Source organism: Pantherophis guttatus, chromosome 1 (assembly GCF_059756535.1).
Source record: "Pantherophis guttatus breed Tessera chromosome 1, ASM5975653v1, whole genome shotgun sequence".
In the NCBI taxonomy this organism is placed as follows: Eukaryota; Metazoa; Chordata; class Lepidosauria; order Squamata; family Colubridae; genus Pantherophis; species Pantherophis guttatus.
This window is the reverse complement of record NC_142063.1, coordinates 201,612,829-201,636,968: the sequence shown is the minus strand read 5'-3', so window position 1 is coordinate 201,636,968 and position 24,140 is coordinate 201,612,829. Positions and strand designations below refer to the sequence as shown.

Genomic DNA, 24,140 nt, shown 5'->3' with positions numbered 1-24,140 from the left:
GCCTCCTTGCAGCAAACAGCAAACAGCCTGGTCAGCTTCAGCAAATCCTGATTTAGCACGAGCAGCTGATTGGCAGTTGGATCTGCCTCCCAGAATACCGCACATCAGTTGTTCCAGGCTGCGGGATCGCCAATGCCCATTGCCACTGTCGCCGCCCATCACCGCTGCCATCTATTGCCGCCTCCGTGGGCCCCATTTTCAGCCTCTGCGCGTCCTGTTTTCGGCCTCTGAGCATCCTGTTTTCGGGATGATGGGGATAGGCGGCGGCAATGACGCACAGTCATTTCCACCCACTTTTTTTTGGGGGGGGGAGTGTGTCTTATACACTGAAAAGTATGGTAAGTTAAAGGAAGAAATTTATTTGCCGGGAAGGGGGGGGCAGGAGGTAAAGCTTTTTAGTATCGGTAGTAAAAATGTGCCAAATTTAAACAGCATTTTAAGAATGAAAAAATAAGCCTTCTTCCATCTTAAGGCCAAATCTAGATTTGGCTAAATAGGAATTGGAAAAGTGTTTGACCTGAAATCAAAGGGAAATTGGATTATCTATTTGTTTATATATATGTAGACTATTTGTTTACTTACCAATAGAATCTCTGAAAGAGAACATTATTATCCAAACATCACTAATTTATCTATGTAGACATTTCACTTGTTTACACTATAAATGTAAGTCTGCCAATCCTTACATTGGTCTTTTGGCAATATAATGATAATATAGTGCTAAAGATATATGGATATCAAAGATTACATTTCTGCATGTCCACATAGAGGTATTGGCTTTTATATTAGAAAGTACTGAGTGTGCCCCAGATCCTGTTTTATATATCCAGAGAAAATCACTTGAAACACTCTTACCCTAGCTTAGCCAACTATTGAAAATGAACTACCCTGAGACAACATATATCTCAAATGATGAACGTTTAGATTATTTTCTACTGCAGAATTTAATATAAGTCTTGTTTGGGGCTTTTCAGGTACTAAACGGATGGAATAGGCTAAAACTGGCACCGCCCACCCCCTCCTTAACATGACATTAGTTGAGATGATTTTGTCAGCTCTGGTACTATCCCTTGAGGGGGAGCAGGAGATCCTCCTGGTCATGGCTACTGGCTTCAGTGGGTGCACTGGCTGTAGTTGTTCTTCAAACAGAATATGGCTACACCAAATGAGGCACTTATCAACCAAGGATAGACTTCTGCAGTATACTCTATACAGAAACAAAGAAAACAGACAGCAGAAAAGACCTAGTGGTCCATCAAGTCTGCCCTTTATTTTTTAATTTTTTTTTAAATTAGTTAATTCACTATTTTTAATTATTTTTATGTTTTATTAATTTTTTTATTTTTAATTTTTGTCGAATGATGGGCATGTGTTTATCCCAAATGTACTTAAACTTAGTTACTGATGATTGATCCACTAGTAACTGAATTATGCGATTGCCTTTGAAGACCATTTAGAAACTATTAGAAACTTTAGAAAGTTGCCGTATTTTTATCTATATTGCAGGACCTGCATTGGTTATCAGTTAATTCCCAGATGCAATTACTTTATACACACACACACACACACACACACACACACACATATATCTGACCAAAAGATCAAAATAGCAAAGTACAGAGGTAATCTAAAATTTAATGTTATGATAAAGTAGTTTAACAAATAAAATTGATAAATTTAAAATTCAATTTTACTGTTGTGCTACTAAAGACCTTGCTTTTATAACCATAGTAAAAAATTTGGCTATTACCTTTATAATGTTAAGATTTTTATGTGCGAGTAAAATTTTAACATATCTAAAAATATGCCTTCCTGACATTGATTTTAAAATAAGCTAGATAATATCCTACTGAAAGTTCACAATGCAATAAAATACGATTTACTGCATCAAGGTCAATACTATGACGGGGAGAGTTTTTGAGAGTTAGGGATCTTTTGAAACCTAGTGTTTAGTATATTTGATAGCAACACATTTAATCTGCTTTTTGAAAAGACTATTATGTATTTAATTAATAATTTAATAATTATTTAATTATTAAATTAATTACATTAATTTAAATGTAAATTATTACAATGTATCATGAGCTGAAAAGTGTATTTGTAATTCATTGCATAAATCACAAGTAAATACGGAACTTTGGGCTTTGCCAATAATTCCTGTCCTTAATTATTCTATAATCTTTGTTTAATCCTATGAAATGCTAAAGTCATATCCTTGCAAAACAAATAATCAGGATTCATACCAATGTGATCAATCTTTTGGGTCACCTGTTTAAACGACATACCTACATAGGAATCAATTGGGATTTCTTGCAGCAGTCCTTCCTTGTTTTTGAAAACGTATGCTTGAACCCAGTGGTGGGATTCAAATTTTTTTACTACCGGTTCTGTGCGTGTGTCTTGGTGGGCAGGGCATGGCTTGGTGGGCGTGTCTTGGTGGGCGTGTCAGAGAAAGGATACTGTAAAATCTCCATTCCCACCCCACTCCAGGGGAAGGTTACTGCAAAATCCCCATTTCCTCCCGATCAGCTGGGACTTGGGAGGCAGAGAATAGATGGGGGCGGGGCCAGTCAGAGGTGGTAGTTACCGGTTCTCTGAACTACTCAAAATTTCTGCTACCGGTTCTCCAGAACTGGTCAGAACCTGCTGAATACCACCTCTGCTTGGAGCCAAAACTTAATAGTTCTTAGCCAAGCTTTTGCTTTCAAAGAGAACTGCTCGATTTCCAGGAGAACTAGAGAATGTGGAACATAACTTAACATTTAACAATTTTATTTGCTGTTGAGTTATTGAAAAGCAATTTTTGCATTAAAAAGCTGTATTGCTAAAGGGATAATACAAGGCCTTCATAGTAGCTTTTCAAAATTACTGCCTTACAATGATGTTGCCAGGACAGAGCATGGTTAAATAAAATGCAAAGACAATTAACATTCTCCACTTGTGTATTCATACGATTTTGAATTTTCTAGTTATACTGTCTGATTTTTTTCTCAAACCCCCCCCCCCCCCATATTTTAGTTTTATTCTATTTGATTTGTAATTTATTATTTTGGCAATACTTGACTAGCATCTCAAGTAGGCATTTCAAACCCAATCTAATACTTGGAAGAAGAATTTTCCGTTTGGTTAATAATGGACAGTGGTCATCAACATATATAATAAAGTTTCCAAATCATTGACTTACATATTAAATAGTGTTAGGGACAGAATACAACCATATTTCACACCATTATTCATTATTTTGTTGCTTATAGGTACACTTTTTCTGTTGTAACTAACATCCATTGTTATTATTATGATGGTTGGTTGCACAGTCAGTCAGATATTTAGACTGGATTTGGCATTTTTATCCACATATCGTGCCCTTTCCAAGGAGTGATGTGCAGATGATGTGGTTTAATATTATTATAATATACAAAAAATATGAAATCACAGCCTTTAAATTGGTGTGGGCATCAAATTCCCAAGAATTCAGATGTCGTAATATACCAGCATAGTATATATGCGGATCCAAGCAGTCTGGCCTTTCCTAATTGAGAGATGGAAATTTTGACAATATACAGATTTTCTAAGTGCCATCCAACTTTTTTTGGTATGGCACTCAATGTGCCATACTAAAATCGCTGTGACCACAACAGTTATGGTAGTTTATCTTTGAATTCCTATTTGGAGATCTTGCTACTTTGTGATCTTCTCCAATTCATTGTCTTCTATTTTATTCTATTATTCTAGTCTTGCATTCTTTCTCTTTTGTTATTATAGTTGATTGCAATTAGTGAGATGTTTAGGCTGGATTTGGCATTTCTATCTACCTATAGAATCCTTTCCCAGGGCAGGTGGATGCTACTTGATGGTGTTAAAGGTATCACCACAGGATGTAAGGTGTTCAAATAAAGCTGCCTCTTGCAAATGACCGACAGTGATTTTGTCAATGCCAATTGTGTTCAAGTGGTGTTCCAGGTATTTTGGGATTGCATCTCTAATTATTATTGTTGGTTACACAGTCAGCCAGATGTTTAGACTGTGCATGGTATTTTTGTCCATCCTTTGAGTCTTTTAAAACGATCTGGCATTATTATTATTAATCAACTCAAGATGATGATTATACCTTAATACTGCCTCCCATTTCCCCCACAAGTCCTGTGAGATGGGCTGAGAGAGAATGAGGGCCCCGAAATCACCCAAGCTGGCTTTCCTGACCAATAGCATTAGACTATTTTAATGTAACACCTGTATTAAGTATGTGAGAAGTATATCTGGAACTAAATTCATTAATTTAACCCAGATTTAGTTTTATTAACAGAATCAAAGAAGGCTCTTAAAATCTATAAAGGAAGCAAATAGTTGTCTTGCCAGGTAACATGGATAAATTGTTGAGCTGCCTTTTCTAAAAGCAGCTTGAGCATTTGTTAAAACAAAGTACTCTTCAAGGTACAACTTTAATTTTTCATTTAAATGTCTAGCATAGAGTTTTCCCAGGATTGAGAGCAAGTTAATCGGCCTATAGTTAACAGAGTGTTCCATTTTCCCCTTCTTATATGGGAGAACTATTATAATCCCATTCCAGCCTGAGAAGATTAACTTGGAACTATCTGCAATAGAATAGCAATAGCAATAGCATTTAGACTTATATACTGCTTCACAGTGCTTTACAGCCCTCTCTAAGTGGTTTACAGAGTCAGCATATTGCCCCCAACAATCTGGGTCCTCATTTTACCCACCTCGGAAGGATGGAAGGCTGAGTCAACCTTGAGCATGGTGAGATTCGAACTGCCAAATTTCAGGCAGCCAGCAGTCAGCAGAAGTAGCCTGCAGTACTGCATTCTAACCACTGCACCACCGTGGCTCTTGTGTAGCTCAAGGTTAAATATTGGAGTTCTTGGTGCTCTCCAAGCGTGGTTATTAACATGCAGATGTTTCATTACTCAGTTAGATAACATCAATAGTGTAAGGTGATGAGGTTAACTAGTTGGGCAATTAAATGTCTGCAACCAAATTGTCAGTTCATGAATTGGAATAGACATGGCAACAGGTCCAATGGGGACTGTTTGATGACTCAGACAGTTTGAAGCCTGGGCATGGCTTAGCTTGGCTGTTATGTATAAAGGAGTTGGTTTGTCCTTGCATTATTACTTCTATGATTATACTGATTCTGGATTTCTGGATTCTGAGTTCTGGTTCTGGCTTCTGCTGTATGGGTATTGTATACATGCATTATGCTTTATATTACTGTATATAAAGAAGTTTCTTTTATACATGAATCCTGCTGACTTATTTACTTATGTGCTGGCTGGATTGCTGAAAAGTCTAACAAAAATAACCAAGGGCACATCTTTGGCTGGGAGCCTTAGGTGGTCTTACTTTTGAAATAAAGTTAACAACTCTTCTTCAGACATAGGTCTGATTGTTTTATTTATATGCTGCCAATTCCAGAAAGCTCTAAGTAGCTAATAATGTCATCATTAAAATAGTCCAAAAAATACACAGAATACTGATCAAAACAAAATAATCAAACCAGCTAAATACTGTAATAAAGCGCTCACAACTACACCATCAATCAACACATTCTTTCCTCCTGTATTAAGTGGAAATAAGTGTCTTCTAGAGTCCAGGAGTTCTAAAATGTGGCATGGCTATTAAAAAAGCCTGCTTCTGAGACAACAATCTCAAATGGATGGGACCTGGAGGGAGTTACTATTTGACCTGGGACCAGGCAGATAAATATACAAGAATATAGTGAATCTGCCTTCCCCTACTGACTTTGCTTATTGGAAGCCATTTGGGAAGGTTGCAAATGGTGATTACATGACTATAGGATGCTGCAACTGTCATAAACAGATGTCCAAATTTTGATCACGTGATTGTGGGAATGCTGCGATGGTCACAAATGTGAGGACCAGTTGTAAGAGAAAACAATTGTTACTAGAAATTAAAATTAAAACTAAAGTTCCACCGTGTTCCCTGTGTTCTAATCTATATACACAACACTTAACCTAGTCAACTGCTAACAAAGTTAAATGGCCATACCACTGGCACCACACAATCACACTAACTGAATCAAGTGCTGTCACTTTCGGAATCCCCCATCCAGAACTTCCCAGAGACCCATAAATCTTTGTAACAGGACAGTATTGGCAGATTTCATTATATTACCGGCCTCTCTACACTGTTCACCCAGGAGACAGGTATGACTTGAGTTTTTCAGCCAATCACTCTTTAGGAGATACATTCTGTAGGATGGACTTAGCAATCAGTTTTGTCACGGAGACAGTTGCTTTTCTAAACCACTGTATTTCTCCAGTTCTTTTTCTAGTAGGATATAGAGGGCAAAGAGTAGAAATTGCCTCAATTGACTGGATTTTGTCATTCACATGATGTAGTTGACTGAATGCTGCAGTTGGCACAAGCAGCTGTAGTACCTTGGGGATGAACTTTCCAGTAGCTGTCTCATAATTGTAGCAGTTATTTGTTGTTCTGAAGTGGAGAGTATTTTTAACAGCTAATGTTTTTGGACATATAGCAGAATTCAGCATAGTATTATTTAGCAGAAAGAAAGAATTTAGAAAGAGTTATTATGCTATTATAAATTGTATAAACAACAGATAAAAAATTATTTAAGTGCCAGAAGCAGGTATTATTAAAATAAAATTGTTATGATTGAACTATCGTTAAAAAAGAGGGAAATACGTGTCTGTATGCTCTTAAAATATGTAACACTCTTGCTTACTACTGTAAAATCTGCCAGCATCTATATATCTGCAAAATGTCACTACCATTGCTATGAATGCTCTAAATAGAACAAGCAATGGATATAAAGTATGTTCCATTATTGAAAATGAACAATTGATTAAAAATTAATAATACTTATTAGACAGCAACAAATAACATTTTCTTTAAAAAGATACATGATATTAAGCTAGAAGAGTAGAATGGATTACAACACTACGTTTCACACAATAGATGTTCTAGAAGCAATTTAAAGCTCATTAGAAATAATGTCCCCGGCTACTGGAAAAGTGGTAAAATGTAATCCTCATCCAAATGTTACCTGGTCTATGAGAACAGGAAATTGTTCTGTGCTACTGTGGCTAACCTTGAGGCTGACCCTGAACAGTAACTGCTAGAACAGCTGAATGCTGCAACAAAATTAAAAACTTACATCAAAGTATATCATGACAGAATGTAGATAAATAAAATACAGCATATTGAAAATATTATTTTTCTGTCAGTCTTCCAAAACTGTGAGGTGGATGAATTAAAAAACAAAACCTAGAGCAATGCAATTTATTAGGGTCTAGAACAAATCTTTTTCACCCTGTTTTGCCAATATTTGTTGTATTTGTTCCATTTAGATACACCTGTTAAGCCTAATTACTTCCAGATTGTTCAGATCCAGGCTGGCAAAGCAAGGATTATGGGAGCTAAAATTCCAAGCATTCAGGGAGTTGTCACTGGGATTGAGAATGGAACAGTCTCAATAGGCCATATAGGATCTAACTAATATGTTCAAAGGTCACAAGGTTTCTATCAATGCTTCAGGGGGAAAAAAAACAGCACAATTTTAGATTGCGAGACATACAATCAGACCTTACATCTGAAAATGTAAGGAGGAGGACATTTTTTCCTCTTCAAATAACCAGAATAATTGTAAATATAGTTCAGTGTTAAACCCATAGTACAAAAAGGCAAAAAGGTTTAGCAGGTAGAATGGCAGAGCTAATGGGATGGTTTTAAAATAGGAGTTGAAGTACACATTTTTTAAATAAAAGGAACTGAAGTAATAGTCTATAAAGACTCTCAGTCATCCAGGTCATGGTTGTCCCAAAGGTGCTTTTTCAGGAAGCAACTGGACTTTCTTGTTTTTTCTTTGAAGATGTTTCACTTCGTATCCAAGAAGCTTCTTCAGCTCTGACAGGATAGTGGGGAATGGAAGGATTTATATTCCTTGCAGACAGCTGGTCGTTTGCACCCTTTTAGGGGGTTGTTGAAGGACTTGGAGGTTTATCTGTATCTTCAGGGTTACCTGAGTGATGCTCCTGGTTCCTGTAGTCTGCAATTTTTTCCCTCTGGAAATCCATTCCTACTCGCACATCATTCAAAGGGTGTTCATCCCAAATTGTGTTCATCCCAATTTAGGTTGAACACCCTTTAAATGGTGTGGGAATAGGAACGGATTTCCAGAGCAAAAAACATATTGCAGATTACAGGAACCAGAAGCACTACTCAGGTGACCCTGAGGACAAGATAAACTTCCAAGTCCTTCAACAAACCTCTAAAAGGATGCAAATGACCAGGTGTCTGCAAGGAATATAAATTCTTTCATTCCCCACTATCCTGTCAGAGCTGAAGAAGCTTCTTGGATGAGAAGTGAAACGTCTTCAAATAAAAAACAAGAAAGTCCAGTGGTCTCCTGAAAAAGCACCTTTGGGACAACTGAAGTAATAGAAATAGAGGCAGAATTGCACTTTATTTGAAAATAATTCATATTTACTCTGAATTCTAAATTAATGAACTTGCATTTACTCCTTAATAGAAATTTGGGTGAAAAGTAAGGGGACAATATTACCCAATAGAGAAGGTTTAGACAATGAAGTGGAGACAGCAAGAACTTGGAAGGAAAATCAGCATGTAAATGCTGAAATTATTATTTACAGAAGAAAAGCTAAATATAGTGGAACCATATCTTGAACTTTAACAAGGTGGACTGAAATAAATTCAGAGAAATCAGTAGGATCCTATAATGAGTGAATGTTAATGGATAGAAAAGTTCAAAATGAGTGGTAATTCCTAAAAAAGAAAACAATATAATAGCCCAATTGCAACATCTTGGAGCAAGGGCAGGAGAGGAAAATAGCAGAAGCACTCAAAACACAAAAAACAATATAGACCTGAACACAGAGAAAAAAGCTGAATTTCTAATTTGAATCAATCTTCTCTACAAGAATATAATTTCCAATTAATAAGTGGGAAGAGAAGGATAAATGGACAGAGTTGAACCTGGAGACTGATAGAACACTGCCAAGAAATATGACATGTATTGCATCTTAAGATATCAAGGAAAATGATGGATGTTTGAACGAAAACATATATTCTTTCTTTGGAAACTCCTGGAGATTAAATGAATTGTGAGATGACCAAAGGACAAATGCTGCCTCTGTCGTTAAAGAAAAGGGAAAGATGGATTCAGATACAAACCAGTTAATCTGATATCAGTATCTGGATACTACAGTGAATCACAAAGTAATCTAAGCACTTTGAAATACTGTTGCAAATACCAGATTAATACGAATTAGTCAAGAACACATTTTGCCAGATTAATGTTATCTCATTTTTCAATTGGTTTACTTCTTTAATAGATTATAGCATCTATAATCTGCAAATGTAATATACCTCAATATAGCAGAACATCTGATAAATTAGTACATAACATTCTACTTAGCAAGCTAGTTAATAGCATGGCTGTTAACAGATATGTTGCCATCTTGAAACACATATTCAAAAAGTGTTCATCAATAGTTTCTCAATAAACTGAAAGTAGCATGAATTTCTATTGTAGATCTTGTAGTTTTCAATGTTCTCAGCAATGACTTGGATTAGAAAGTGAAGGAAATGTTTATTAAATGTGTAGGATTGTTAATGCTCTAAAAGATCGGAAAAAATTTCAAAATTAATTGATTGTAGAAATGAGTTAAAAGTAATAGAATGAAATTTATCGAATTAATGTAAAATTCTTCACTTGAAAGCAAACCAAATGCTCAGATATGAAATGAAGAATACATGATGTGACAATATCTGGGAAAATATCCTCGTTTAGCAGTTGATTACAAACTGAGCATGAGTCAGCAATGTGATATGGCTGCAAAAAACTAGCCAATGAACTTGCATCAATAGTAATGTAAGAGATTACGCTTGCAGTACATCCTGTACTGATTAGATCCCATTTTGAATACTGAGTCCAGTTCTGCGCACAACACATTTTAGGAAGGATTCAAATAAACTAAACTAATTCAGAAAAGGTCAATTGGATCTTTATGGGAATAGAAACTTAGTTGTATAAAAAGGAAGGAGGAAAGTTTAGCCTTGAAAAGAGATGAATGAAGGAGAATGTGGTAGCATTCTGGACTTATATCACATGGAAAATGATCAATACTTGTTCTTGACCACTCCATAATGGATTTCAGTTAGGGGAAGGCAGGTTTTAATTGAACGTTTATCCCCCCAAAAAAACCCAAAAAACAAAACAGTATTCAATGTTGGTAGACTTCACTGGACATGTTAAAGCAGAAGTTAGAGAGCCAACTGTTAATGATGCTTGAAAATTCTTGCACCAAGCAGGAAGGTTGGATTCAGTGGCCTAAATGAGCTCCTTCCAACTCTTAAGATTCTTATTCTACAAGTCTATGAAATAGACCTGCACCTTATCTGAACTATTACTGTTATTTCCTAGAAATAATTACAGTAAGTCTGTTAATTTTAATGTGGGTGAATTTGATGCAGTTAACTTTAATTTAAGAAGTCTTATCCACAATTAATCTTAGACTAATTTACACGAAACTACTGCTTTTCTTACAATAATTAATCTAAATGCAACTACCACAAAATATTGCAATCTATTCTCATTCCTCGTGCATCTCTAGCCAAACTTCTACCAATGTTTTTAGGTTCACGTGTAGGAGAAATATTCCCTTAAGATTCCATTTTTTGCTTTTTATTTTCCAGAACTCTTCCTTTGAAATATCTCAGTTTTTATTCTACTGAAAGGTGAAATAACATGGGAAAAAGAGGTTTTGTTTCAACCTCCTTTCTAATCCTCCTCTCTTCCTTAAAATGTCCTTTTTCTTTTAATGCATAAACAAAAGTGTTGTATGTAGAAATCTTTGTTATATTTCTGGGTAGCTTACTTGTGCTTTCAAATTGATAAGTACAGCATCAATCAATCAACTGTAATGTTATAGAGAATAATGATTGCTCTTCAGGAATGTATTTCACCTTCTACACAAAATGATCTGCTGTCCACTGACATTGTACACCATAAATTCTCACAACTAGATCCATGAATCCAAGTATTTTTTTTAAAAGCCAGGTTCTGTTTAATTAGAAGATAGTGCTTTTTTCCTATTAAGTATACAAAAACTATATGTAAAAAATCATCAATTAAACTCACCGTAAGTGCAAATCATCTTACTAGCTTCCCTGAAGAGCAGAATTCCATTAGGAGATGACACATCAAAATTTAAACGCTGAGATCTGAGGAAAAAAGCAGAAACATATCTTTATATAATCTGATGAAACAAGCACTTATAATGTATATCAATAGTAATTCAACTCCTGAATTATGAGAGCTATGTAACCAAAATGGAGCTATTTAGATTTCAATAAGCTTGGTGAGGTTCTTTTGTTAACAGAAGCAGAGAAAAATAACCAGTGAGGCATCACAGAAGCAAAATGATAGGTATGTTTTGAGTTAAACTTGATTGTATGGACAAATGCTTGTCATTTCATCTAGTCTCTAGTCTCTTGTCATTTCATCTAGACTACTAGTCTCTAGTAAAACAAGCAGCTCTTCCAAAAGCATCCCAATAATTTCTTTGATACCCTCTATCTACCTTATTCATTGTCTTCTCTCTTCAGCTTTCCTTTATCTAGCCTAGCATAATCATTTTCCCAGCCAATCATTTATCACAACATATGGGCAAAGCATGCAATTTGTGTATTATGGGATGGAAATGATTCAGATGGGGAAAGGAGGGGAAGGGAGAGGACAAGAGAATGGGGCATCTAAACACAAAGACAATTAGAATCAACAAAAAGAATACTACCTATCTATGTATGCATTATCTTGCTACTGTGTATTAATCCTTTAAATGTCTTGGGAAGTTCACCAATGCACTAATTAATAATAATAAAATCTCCATCATATCTTCCTAATCTTTTTTAAAAATAAGTTATCAGAATCAATAAGAAAAATCCTGAATCTAAGCTTTTCCCCCCTTCTCTACAGATGTGCTTCAAATCTTTCAAAAACATGTAACCATATGTATTATATAGAGTATAAAGCATCATGATTTATATGTAAAAGCAAGAATTATGCTTATAAAGATAGAAGCAACTACAGATGCTTGAATGACAGTAACTTTCATTATTCTACAAATACTTGTTCAAATTAAGCCTAAATCTAAGGTTTATTCATCATCCAAAGTGAGAATATTCAACATTTTTATTCCCAATATTAGTGTAACTGCTGGTCCCAACTTTCACCACTTTGATGGGATGTGCAACAAGCTGTTTATCCATAGATTCTCTGTGCAATCAATTTCTAATCAGAATTTTTGTAGGTGTGAAGGAATAAGTGTATATGTTCCAGATTTTCTCTCAAATATATGTAACTGGAAACAAGACTAGTAGTTGTGCTATTCTATACTCATTCACTGATGGGAATGAATGGAGGAATCACTACATCAATTCAATATAAATTGATTAAGTAAATGTTAAATAGCTTAATTAGCAAATATCAGCCTTATGTCAGCATCATATAAATGTGACGGTATTTCTAATGTAAGAAAACTTACTTCATAGAGATGCACTCTCCCTAATTATGTTTGGGGAAGTGTACAAGCTTAAAAAAAAGGCTATAAGGTGCCACATGACTGTAAGCCTGAATGTTGATACTTCTTGAACTGAATCTGAGTTTGATTATGTAACATTTGTGTACCCAGCAAACTGTTACCAGCATACATTTGGATTCCAGGGAAGATATAGCACTTTTAAGTCTAAAAATAAATTCAGTTTGAAGTGGGTGCTGACTGATGGAAATAAAGACAATATGTACTTCCCACAAGACAGGAAAAATGTTTCATATCAACCTTAATATATAAATTAGCTCCACAAGATTGATTGTGAAGCTTAGCAAGTAATACAGTTAGATTTCCTGGTTGGATATCGTGGCAAAATGAATTAGAAACAATCACTTTGACAAAGTGAGAAAAACTTGTCTCTTATATGTAATGCCACATATAGATAAACAAACAAGCAAACAAGTAAATAAAAATGTGGATCTCAAGGACTTAGTGCCTAGGAAAAAGTGACAAAATAAATGACATGAACGGGGACAGAACAGAGATAGTGATGAACAAAGAAAGATGTTATTTAGTTACAGAGAATAGAAATAACACTATCTTCCTTTGGTGATGACGCTTTGAAAGCATTCATGGAACAGGTGAGTCCTGAATTGATTTGAAGGAAGTGAAGGAGCTGTGGCATTTTGGGAAATCAAAAGGAGAAGCATGTATAAGATTGCTTCAGGGAGCAGGACATCTTTGGACAGTTAAGAATAGTAGAGCTAGAGATATCATGTGATGCCTCAAAATATACAAGTGGAGATGTATGTGCGGGGGGAAGTATACAAGATTTTGAAAGAAGGACAAAAAGTTTGTTCAGGATCTGAGGATAAAGAGGAAACATATATAGGTGTTACATCGTAAGCAATAACAAAGGCAAATGATATTAGGAGCAGAAACTCAGACCTGAAGCATACTACTCTTAAGACACAACTCAATATAAATAACTAAGCAAAATGTTTAACTATTATGGTTACGTTCTGGAATGGAGCAGTCATAAAATTAGATTTTTATCCTGTCTTTATTTTTTATAAATAACTCAAGGCAGAGAACATGCCCAATGCTCCTGTGTTCTCCTATTTTCCACACAACAACCCTGTAAGGTGGGTTGGGCTAAGAGAGTGCAACTAGCCCAAAGTCACCCAGCTGGCATTCATAGCTAAGATGGGACAAGAACTCACCATATCTTGATTCCTAGGCCAGCACCTTAACCACACTAGACCAAACCACCTCTATTATTATTAACTTTATTTAGTTAATAATGAAAATTCATTTTCTAAGAAAGTAATTCAATTTAGACTGTTTGATAGGGGTGTCAGCCTTGGAAGCCATATTAGGTCGGGTTTTTTTTTAGTCTTCTGTATGACAAATGGACTGGTTGCAAAAGAAATTATTAGGAAGAAATAAACCTGTTTCAAAGTCAAAGTAGACAGAGCCTTACTCTCCATGTATTCCCTTGCTATTTCAGACATTTCCTAAACGAAGGACTGGGACAAAATGTCTTATTGTTTTAGATAGACAAATTAGAAAAATGTTCTTAAGATTCGAGAAATTCTGAATTCTCTAACAGAGGCTAGGATTTTGTAATGCATAAGGAACACTTTATAATACTTTCTATTCTACAAAGTACAAAATAGTAACATCTGGCAGATATAAATAATGGAAGCAACTTCATTTTATCATATTGCACAATTTAATACTCTGTAACATATTTCCACCATGTCAAAGTGTATTGTACTATGCATTTTAACCTGTAAAACTTAATGCTGTACACAACTCAAGAAAAAGCAAAGCCATCCCCAATGATGATGTCTAATGGGAACAATATAGACTTTCTGAATACCAATAAGTAAATTAATATAATGAATATGAAAGTATTTCAATGAGCTTTCCTTCCTTTAGAGACTTAATCTTATACCTCTTTGTCTTGTTCGGAATTGTTTGGATTTGTAAAGGTTTCTCTTGTACCTTTTTCCTTTATTCATGTATGTATGTATGTACATATGTATGTGCGTATATGTGTATATATATATGTGTGTGTGTGTGTGTGTGTGTGTGTATTTGCAAATATATTTGATTTTTTTTTAAAAAAAATCTAAAACTCTTTAATATAGGTCAATGTTAAAATCACCCAAAATTAAAGTCACCCAATCACCTGGCTTTTATTTAAGATGTGTTACATGTAAAACATATTCATTCAATGTTTAGTTTATAGAGTGAGTTGACTTAGAATACTGAAAAACTGTTTTCAATTTTGACTATGATTGGTCACCTGTTTGTAATAATTAGCTCAACCATTTAAATGTAGAATTTCCTTTTTTTAAAATATATATATATATATATATATATATATATATATATATATTTGCAAATACACATTTAGTTTACAGCAAGATTTTGAGTGAAAACTCAGTTATTCTAAATGGTACCCTCTCAGCCTAACCATTATGCGACCCATTAAAAACTGTCAGACATTAATTGAAAAGTTCGATTAGTCAAATTCAGCAAAGGGGAGAAAAACCCAGCCATTACTCATACGAAGATAGGATAACTTGCTGGGTATTTCTGTAGGAATTATGCAGTAAATTGTCCATTGTTTTCTAATAATGGAATACTTTCTCAGAGCTAAAGTAGATTGGGCTCCCTTTGGATATATCCATTGTATATGAATATCTACCAAGGAGATCAGGCAATCCTGATTAGCTTACTATAGCAAATCACTCTATATCATTGTTTCTCAACCTTGGCAAGTTTAAGATGCTAGGACTCTCAGAATTCCCTAGTCAGCCAGAATTCCCCACCCACTGTTATATATTCATGGTAATCAAAAGAAAGCATCTTTGCAAAGAGACCAGCAAGGTAGTTTATCTCCCATTTTGTGGGAGTTAGAACAGAAAAAAATCAGAAAAGTACAGATAAAATCACAGATTTCATCAAACTTAATCTGAATGAATTTGCATAGGATTGTGCTACATAGTTTAAAATGTGCAAAGGTTTTATGAATATATAGCTGTAAGTGAAGCTTTTCAACGCTAGCTTGATTGCACAAAATCCCTACAAATATGGTTTCTAGTAATACAAAATTTTGTTTTGAGGCAAATCCTGCAGTTGTTGACATAGTTAAGAGAACTATCAAGCAATTAAACGGGAACAACTGTACCTGTTTTGCATCATCTCAGCCATAAGTTTCAAGATTGGAGTTGTACATGCTGGTTCGCGATACCAAAGTTCAACAGCTGTTTGAAGAATGGGAAGATATGATGGGTAGCTTTTATAAGTTATGTTAAAGATTCAAAATAAGTGACATGCATCAAGTACAGCTTAAAAGTCTACTAAAAACACAGTTAAAAATGGGTTTTTTCTTTAGTATCTATACATTTTCATTAAAGCAAAGCCAAAATGTTTATAATATAAAGATGTAATATACACTGACAGACCTTGTTCTATAGTTGTATATCCATTAAATTCTTAGATGTTCAGTTTTAATTTTTTTAAAAAAAATTATATCTCATACTTGCTCTTGGAGGTGAAAGTTACATTTTATTCATATAGTCTAACTTCTCACCAAAATACACTCAACATTTTAATTTACTCGTAAGCAATACTGTCTTCAAGTTTTATGAAGAAAACTTAAGATAACAGTACTTTCAACACCCTTGAGTTATATCATATGACAGAAGCCTACTAAAGAAGTGTTCCTCTAACTGTTAATGTTACAACCATTGGTATAGTGCTACTAAATGAGAGAGATCTATCAGAAAACAAGGTCAATGACATGTTTAGAAACATTGAGAGGAGCAAAAAAATTAAGATCATGGGAAATATCATCCTGCTCTGCTCTGTCTTGGTCAGGCCTCACTTGGATTATTGTGGTCAGTTCTGCTGGGGAAAAAAAAAGACATGGATAAACTGAAGCAAGGGCTAACAAGACGATAAAAGGATTGGAAACCAAGTCCTATGAAGAATGGTTAAAAGACCTAGCTTGAGAAGGTTGAGAATGGACACAATAGTTGTCCTCAAATATCTGAAAGGCTGTCATATTGCAGAGGGCTGGAGGTATTCTCACTTGCTCCTGAGAGCAAGACTAGGATTAATGGGATGGAATGTCGAAGACTGAGATATAGATTAGACATTAAGAAGAACTTTTTGACAGTAAGAACTATTGATTAGTGGAATAGAATACCACACAGAATGATTTCTTCCCTTTCACTGGAGGCTGGATAGTCATCTATTGGGGATAGTGTAGTGAATGCTGCATCATGCAAAGGTTGGACTGGATGACCTCTCAGGTACCTTCTAGTTCCATGAAGCAAAGTGAGGAGCTGAACTCCAAGTGGAGCAGTCTTCTAACAGATTCTTGCAATGCAGCTTTGCACGGACAGAGAAGGGTGTTTGCAAATCCAGGAACAAAATGCAATAGATTTGCTTGAATCTCATTGAATCAAGCATGTCTTGGCTGAATTTAAAATCTATGTTTAAGCCAGGATTTAAAAACAACAGTATAATTCTAAGCCACAATGTGTGAATCCACACAATATACTAAGCCAAAAACGAACTATGAGTTACCATTATGTGACCTACCTATTCTATAGCTCTCTGAAATACAGTAAAGTAGGATTTGTTCTGCAGTGACTACAACAAAAGCTGCACCTTACTTAAAGCTTCCTGAACACTTGGAAAGGCTATAGTAACAGAAATAAAGAAAAAGAAAGCTCTTTGCATGAAATATTTATGTTTTCATACATGGAAAATGGTAGTGAGTGGTAGAAAAGAGTCAAGAGACTGACAGATTATCTTTTTGTAATTAGAAGTAAGTTTTACCAATTCCACCAAGCACAGTGCTTTTGTAAATGGATGCTGAGTCTTATTCTGCTATGTTGGCTATGTGTCACCTGAACTTTCAGAATTTAAGAAAGTGAATTGTTTGTAGCAAAGCATTTAAATTTAACTAAAGCCTCAAAAGGTGTACAACTTATTAAACAAAATATGGAACTACAAAATTATGGAAAAATATCTCAGTCACAGCATTCTAATTTTTAGGTTCAGTTGCACATGTTTTTATTAAAAAAATACTGCTTCTATATGTTTAGGCATGCTCCATACAGCCCATATACTCTACTGACTAACCAAGACAAAACATCTGAACTGGAAACTCTGAATCAGACAGTTTGACATATCAATAATTCAGGAGAAATGTATGACTTTCATATTTATATTTTTAATTCTTCATCTTTATTTTCCTTTTCATAGAGGAATATACCAAGCCGAATCTATAGCTTACTATCAGAAACGCTTTTAACATATTTTGAGATATTTTAATAAAGCTTTATGAGAGATCAAATTTGTTACAACTTTGTAACATATTTTTTTTTATTATTACACATATTTGCTCTTCATCCTTTGCCCAGAGGGAGAAACTATAAATCTTTTCTCAACTGAATGAACACCATTTATCATATTCATTTTCTTGTCAATACAATTATGAAAAGCCTTTGGCCTTTTTCCAAGGAGTCTGATTTGTTATGGAAACCCAATTAGTATAAGCAAGCCTGCTACAAACAATTCCATTTTGCAGGATAACGTTAATGTTCTTCTTTCTCAGCTAGATACTTCTAAACATTAAAAGAGAACCCTTCCATATATGTAATAATTCCAAGGTCAAAGATCAACTAAGAAATATTATGGATTCTGCTCATTTTTGCCATCTAGTGGACAAAAGTCACATTCAGAGCTGTTTAGCTGAACTGAAAATTCAAGGGAGATACAAGTGTTTCTAAGAGGGTTTTTAAAAAAAATTCTTTTAAACATTTATTCAACTGAGGCAGTAATAGGAAGAAAGCTGTTTAGAAGAACAGCTGGAGACTTCTGCATCTTCTACTGTTTTGTATTAATTTTGGTGTTAAATAATTGCTCTATATTATTTAAATTTTTGTTTATGTATTTGTTTTTAAAATAAAGCTTTTGTAATAGCTTTAAAATAAAATAATCTTAGTATTAAGAAAGGAGACCTTATTTTAAAGAGTTTTTATACATGTGAGAATGAAAACCTACTCCCAAATATTGTCTAAGATGATTTCAAATAAAGTCAAAATGGAACACTGCACTATCTAAACTACTCTTTGAAGTTCTCCGTAAATGTGAAGTCCAGATGGATGAATCCTAATATAAGCTCTCTTGATTTCATTAAGGGAGACCAGTTAGAAGATTCTAAGGAGACGTATAGTCCCTTTTTTCTTGAAAATCATATGCACTCACTAATCAAGTTAACACAAATTGTTACTTTGGCTCTTAAATAGAAATGACAATCCAACATTGGTAGGATATAATTCCAGTTTTGCTTTCTATTAAAATAAAACAGAGAACACAATCAAAATCTGCAAGTTTTGCTAGCCTAAATCATTTATGAAGTAATATGAGACCGCATAGCATCAGATGAAATCAATGCGTCTAAGTATGATTCCTGCAATAAGTATAGGAAAATTAAGTGTACAACAGGATAACTTATACATACTTTAACTAAGCAGAGACATATCACATCGTAAATTAAAGGGCTATAGAATTATTAAAGCACTGCAGGGTTTCAAAACATTTAGGGATTAAGTGTGGTATAACCCCCCACCCAAAAAAGTGACCTTTTTGTGGTCTCTCTCCAAATGTTGCCTTCCCAGTTAATGGCATGTGTGCAACTGTACTGTAATTTTAGCTGATTACATATTAGTTCGTTTAGCTTTGTTTCCTCTTCCCCACTGTGCCATGCTATTAAACTAATGCAAAGGACGTGGTATCCCTCTGTGCACAGAACTGGTATTGTCATAGTGTAATAAGGATACATCCAGTCAAACAGCATGGTGTAGCTGGTCTTTGTGTTCAGAGCAAAGGCAATCCCTCGAAGATCTCTTGCCAGTCCGATCAACATACGCTGTCAGTGGGAAAGAAACACAGTAATTGATTTTCACGTTAGCACCGAGCAGATGGAGTAATGATCAACCAGTAATGAGCACAATATTTGATTTTAATTCATTAGTGTAAATGTCTTTTTCCCCCTCTAAAGAATGCTAGGGCTTAAGTCTCCCTCTTAAATGTTAATATTCATCAAATGTTTACAAATGTATAATAAAGGCTTCTACAGAACAATGTAAATGTAACTGAGTTTAAATACTGGATATAAAATTATGTAATATTTTAAAGCTGAAAATGTACATTTATGAAAATGTATGGCATTTCCCCCCTCCTTGCTAAATTGAGGATTTTTACAGATGAAACTTTCCTAACTTATTTATTTATTTATTTATTATTTATTAATCAAATTTCTATACCGCCCTACTCCCGAAGGACTCAGGGCGGTGAACAGCCAAGATAAAATACAGACAATACAAATATTAAAAAATCCCTTAAAATTATTAAATATTTCGGCCGAAACACAGATTAAAACACCCAATTTATAAAATCACGAATTAAAAAATTTAAAATTTAAGAATTTAAAAGAGGGGAGTTAGGCCAGGCCAGCTTGCTGAAATAGAAAAGTTTTGAGAGCACGGCGAAACGTGCGCAGGTCCGGGATCTTCCGTATCTCTGGGGGGAGCTCGTTCCAGATGGTAGGTGCCCCCACAGAGAAGGCTCTCCCCCTGGGGGCCGCCAGTCGACACTGTTTGGCCGACGGCACCCTGAGGAGCCCCTCTCTATGGGAGCGTACTGGTCGGTGAGAGGCTATTGGTAGCAGAAGGCGGTCTCGTAGATACCCCGGTCCGATGCCATGGAGCGCTCTAAAGGTGGTAACCAAAACCTTGAAGCGCACCCGGAAGACCACCGGGAGCCAGTGCAGCTCGCGCAGGAGGGGGGTCACATGGGAGCGCCACTTGATCATCACTCAAAATAATTTGAAGAAAATGCATTAGTTCCTTTTATGTTTCAACTAAAAGTAGTTGATTAGCAAGAAACATGAATAAATTTCCATAAATATTACTGAGTATATTCAACACATTAATAATAAATGCACTGAAAATATTCGTTTTAAATGTTTCAGATTTTAAATGTTGACTGTTGTTATTGAACAGATGCTGAAACCATTTAGTAGATATTCCCTAAAAATCATACATAGAGTCAAGGTTCATGGGTATCTCCTCTCTTGCAGAGATTTTAAATAACCAGTTAAGATATCAGAACTGGCTGTTTAATTTCAGAAACCTCAAAAGAAAAGAAATTGGTATTATGATCAGTGTATGGGTAGTTTTATTACCATACTAACTTTTCTGTACATAGGAATTATTTGAATGTAAATCTTATAATTTTTCATAAGATACACACAATTTGCTTGTAGTACACTTATTACAGTAAGTCTGAAGTAGTTTTTAATCATAGATCATTCCTAATAAAAAAATATATTATATTAAATCAACCTTCTGGGTTCACATAACTTCTCCAGCAGTTAATTCATGATAAGAGCATAGGAAAATCTTTCTATATTAATACTTAATATGTCATGTAAAATGTGAAAAACCTGTTTCAACTCAATATATACAATTCAATCCAAAGTTACCCTGATTTTGTTTTTTAAAGTTACAAAAGAAAATGTTTTCTCCATTCCAGAATTTGCCAATTATATAATTCAACCATAATTCTGAATGGGCAAAAAGATAAATTGGATGGACACTGCCAAATGTCACAGAAACATCAACTATCAAAGGAAGAAAGGTAATCAGATAAGGTGTTCTGGTCAATATAGTGAATTACAATATTACTCTGCATCAAAACGAGCTCTCCTGGAGCTTTATAAGATTAGATTACATTAGAATTGAGAATTAGAACTTAATTCTCAAGCATAAAACTGTTGTGTGATATACAAACATACGCCTGTCGCACTCTGAATTTAATCATGGCTTCTTGCTGGCTATTCACATACAGACACCCAAACAAACACTTTGGTTTCATTAACATGATTATGAAGAAGTTAAGAGTAGGAGAGATAGCTTAGTTTCTCATAGGAAAATGTTCCCATAAGAGAAAGAGGAATATTAAGAATATCAGAAAGAATTCTGAGAAGTAGTAGTTTGATAGAGAGGGTATAAATGACTGGCACGACCTAAAATGGATCTAGGCAGTGTTACCTACTGAAGATTTGTTACTGTTATAAAGTAATGTGTCTGGTTAACCTACATTGGACTGAGTTATAATGTACTATTTAAGACTAATTAATACGAGGGCAAGTCCAGAATAGTTTGCTGAAGAAAGTTGTTGGGCGAGAATTTGACTCACTGAAGGAAGAAGCATCATAGGCATTCACAGGATCCAGCCCTTTTGCGCTTCTGTATGACAGAAAGGGGAATGGGTTGTTAGACATAGGGAAGGAAAGCCGACTAATATCAAAGAGAAGTGTGCACTATAAAACCTTGTTTGTCCTTCACAGATTATCCTTCTGGCATTGAACATGACAGAATATGAAGATGTTCTGCTAGCCAGAAATGAAAGAGAAAGCCTATGCCAGTCTGAGTGACAAAGACTGCTGCCAGTTATATTCAGCTCTTCTTTATTTCTGAGAAGATTAGAAATAGCCGTGTAAAGGCATGCTAAATTCAAGAAAATAGTTTGAAAACATATGGAATGAGAGCAAGCTTAAGCTGCAATTTTGAATACATGAAAAAAATAAATGCTCCTGTCCAGGAGCATGGACAGAAGGAGGTAGAAACAACCTTGTTTTGTTTAGCAGTAAATAATTCTTGCTAACTTTTTCTAAGAAATGTGGCAAAACTTAAAGTAGCTTGCTTATTTAAATGCCACTTGATTTAGTAAAACAGAAAAAAAAATCCAGAAGAAGTGCTTTTGCACTATGTCTTCCATTAAATCCTATGAAGCCCCAACAACTTTATTATCTGGCAAATCTCAGTAGGTCAGTTTCAGGTTGATGTTTTTTTTTTTTTACTAAATTTCTAATCATGAGGACAAAGATAATAAACTTGACAATGAAATTTTCGAAGGATGACACAGCAGTGGAAAAATAGCTACCAACAAATAGTTCTCTGCTTTCCCCCAAACTTATAGAATTAAAAACTGTAATTCAGGAAAAGCAAATATATTTTCACTCAGGTTGTCACTGAAGAGAGGAGAGGATTATTTTTATGCCAGTCCAGTTTTGAAGCCCTGAAAATCAGGAGTAAAAAGTAGGAACTGGAAAGAGATAGATGGGAGGAAGTGAAGAGGGCAATGAAGTGAGTTTAGGAGTAAATCACTTATACTGAATTGTTTTAGAAGAAGGGGGGTGAACAATTTGGTGCTGGTCCCTCTTTTTAGGCTTATTAATTGGATAAATGGTCTAGATATATAGACCACTATATAGAATACTTATTCCATTCTCATGAACCAATGTATTTCAAAATGTAACCTATAATTTATATATAACTTCTTGAATTCCTCATGCCGTACAAAATTGACTACATATTACATCATACATGCACCATAGCATTATGTGCTCCTTTCATATATTTTTACTCCTGTAAACCATGTACTCCATGCTGTATGCTATATAAATAAATCTAGGCCAGCTGCTTCAGGTTATTTGTTATCAGTGAATGTCAGGTCCATGTATAATGGGTCTTATGGCTCCATGATCTTGAGAAGGAGTCATCAGGCTTGGCAATGCCCTCTTATCTCATTGACCTAAAGTGGGTCGGAGACTCTGGATATGTTTTTTAAAAAAAGTTTTGCTGACAGCATTTAACTGCATAAATTTAATATCTCTAAGAAGACAATCTACAGTACATGCAGTGGTGAAATTCAAAAAATTTCCCTACCGGTTCTGTGGGCGTGGCTTGGTGGGGGGCTCATGTGACTGAGTGGGCATGGCCAATTTTTGTTTTTACTTTTTAAAGCATTTTTTAACTAAAAAAAGTTTTTAAAAAGTTCTGACAATCAGCTGTGCCGCGCGATCGTTGGAACCTTTTTTAAAAAAAACTTCTTTAAAGCATTTTTTTTACTACTGGTTCAGGCGAATAGGTAGTAAAAAGTGCTTTAAAAAAGTTTTTAAAAAAGGTTCCGATGATCAGCTGTGACAATTAGCTGTGCCACACGATCGTCGGAATCTTTCTTTTACTTTTTTAAAGCATTTTTGTACTACCGGTTCAGGAGAACCGGTAGCATTTTTTACTAACGGTTCTGGCGAACTGGCCCGAACCGGTAGCATTTCACCCCTGAGTACATGGAATAGACCATCGTATAGCTTTTCCAGAGTCAGATTATACTACAGTTCTTCAGAACTAGATTTATAAGGAGCTATCTACATAAGCCTTGTTTATGAAAACACTCCTTCAAAAAAAGGGATTGAATGTGTTACTTTAATATTTTCAAAAGCATTAGGCTAATGCCCTGCCTTATATCTACTATTCAAGTAACACTTCAAAGAGCTTTTCTTCCAATGACTATATTTTAAAAAATCCAGTCAAGGCCTACTTTTTCTAAAAGATCTTTCTGATCTTTTCCAAAATTCAGATATATCAATGTATATAATTTCCAGAACAAAAATCCCAATTCCCA

At 34.9% G+C, this 24,140-nt stretch overlaps 1 protein-coding gene across 2 annotated transcripts in view; it reads right to left on the bottom strand.

The window, feature by feature from the left end:
• The window catches only part of RANBP17 (RAN binding protein 17), a 198,653-nt gene that overhangs the window by 37,704 nt on the left and 136,809 nt on the right, over window positions 1–24,140 (bottom strand). For both annotated transcript variants that reach the window (XM_034432307.3, XM_034432308.3), the window contains exons 20-22: window positions 19,448–19,536; window positions 15,778–15,885; window positions 11,165–11,247 (exon numbers count right to left, since the gene is read on the bottom strand). In XM_034432307.3, the coding sequence (XP_034288198.2) occupies window positions 11,165–11,247; window positions 15,778–15,885; window positions 19,448–19,536 (280 nt within the window). The remainder of the gene's footprint in view (window positions 1–11,164; window positions 11,248–15,777; window positions 15,886–19,447; window positions 19,537–24,140) is intronic.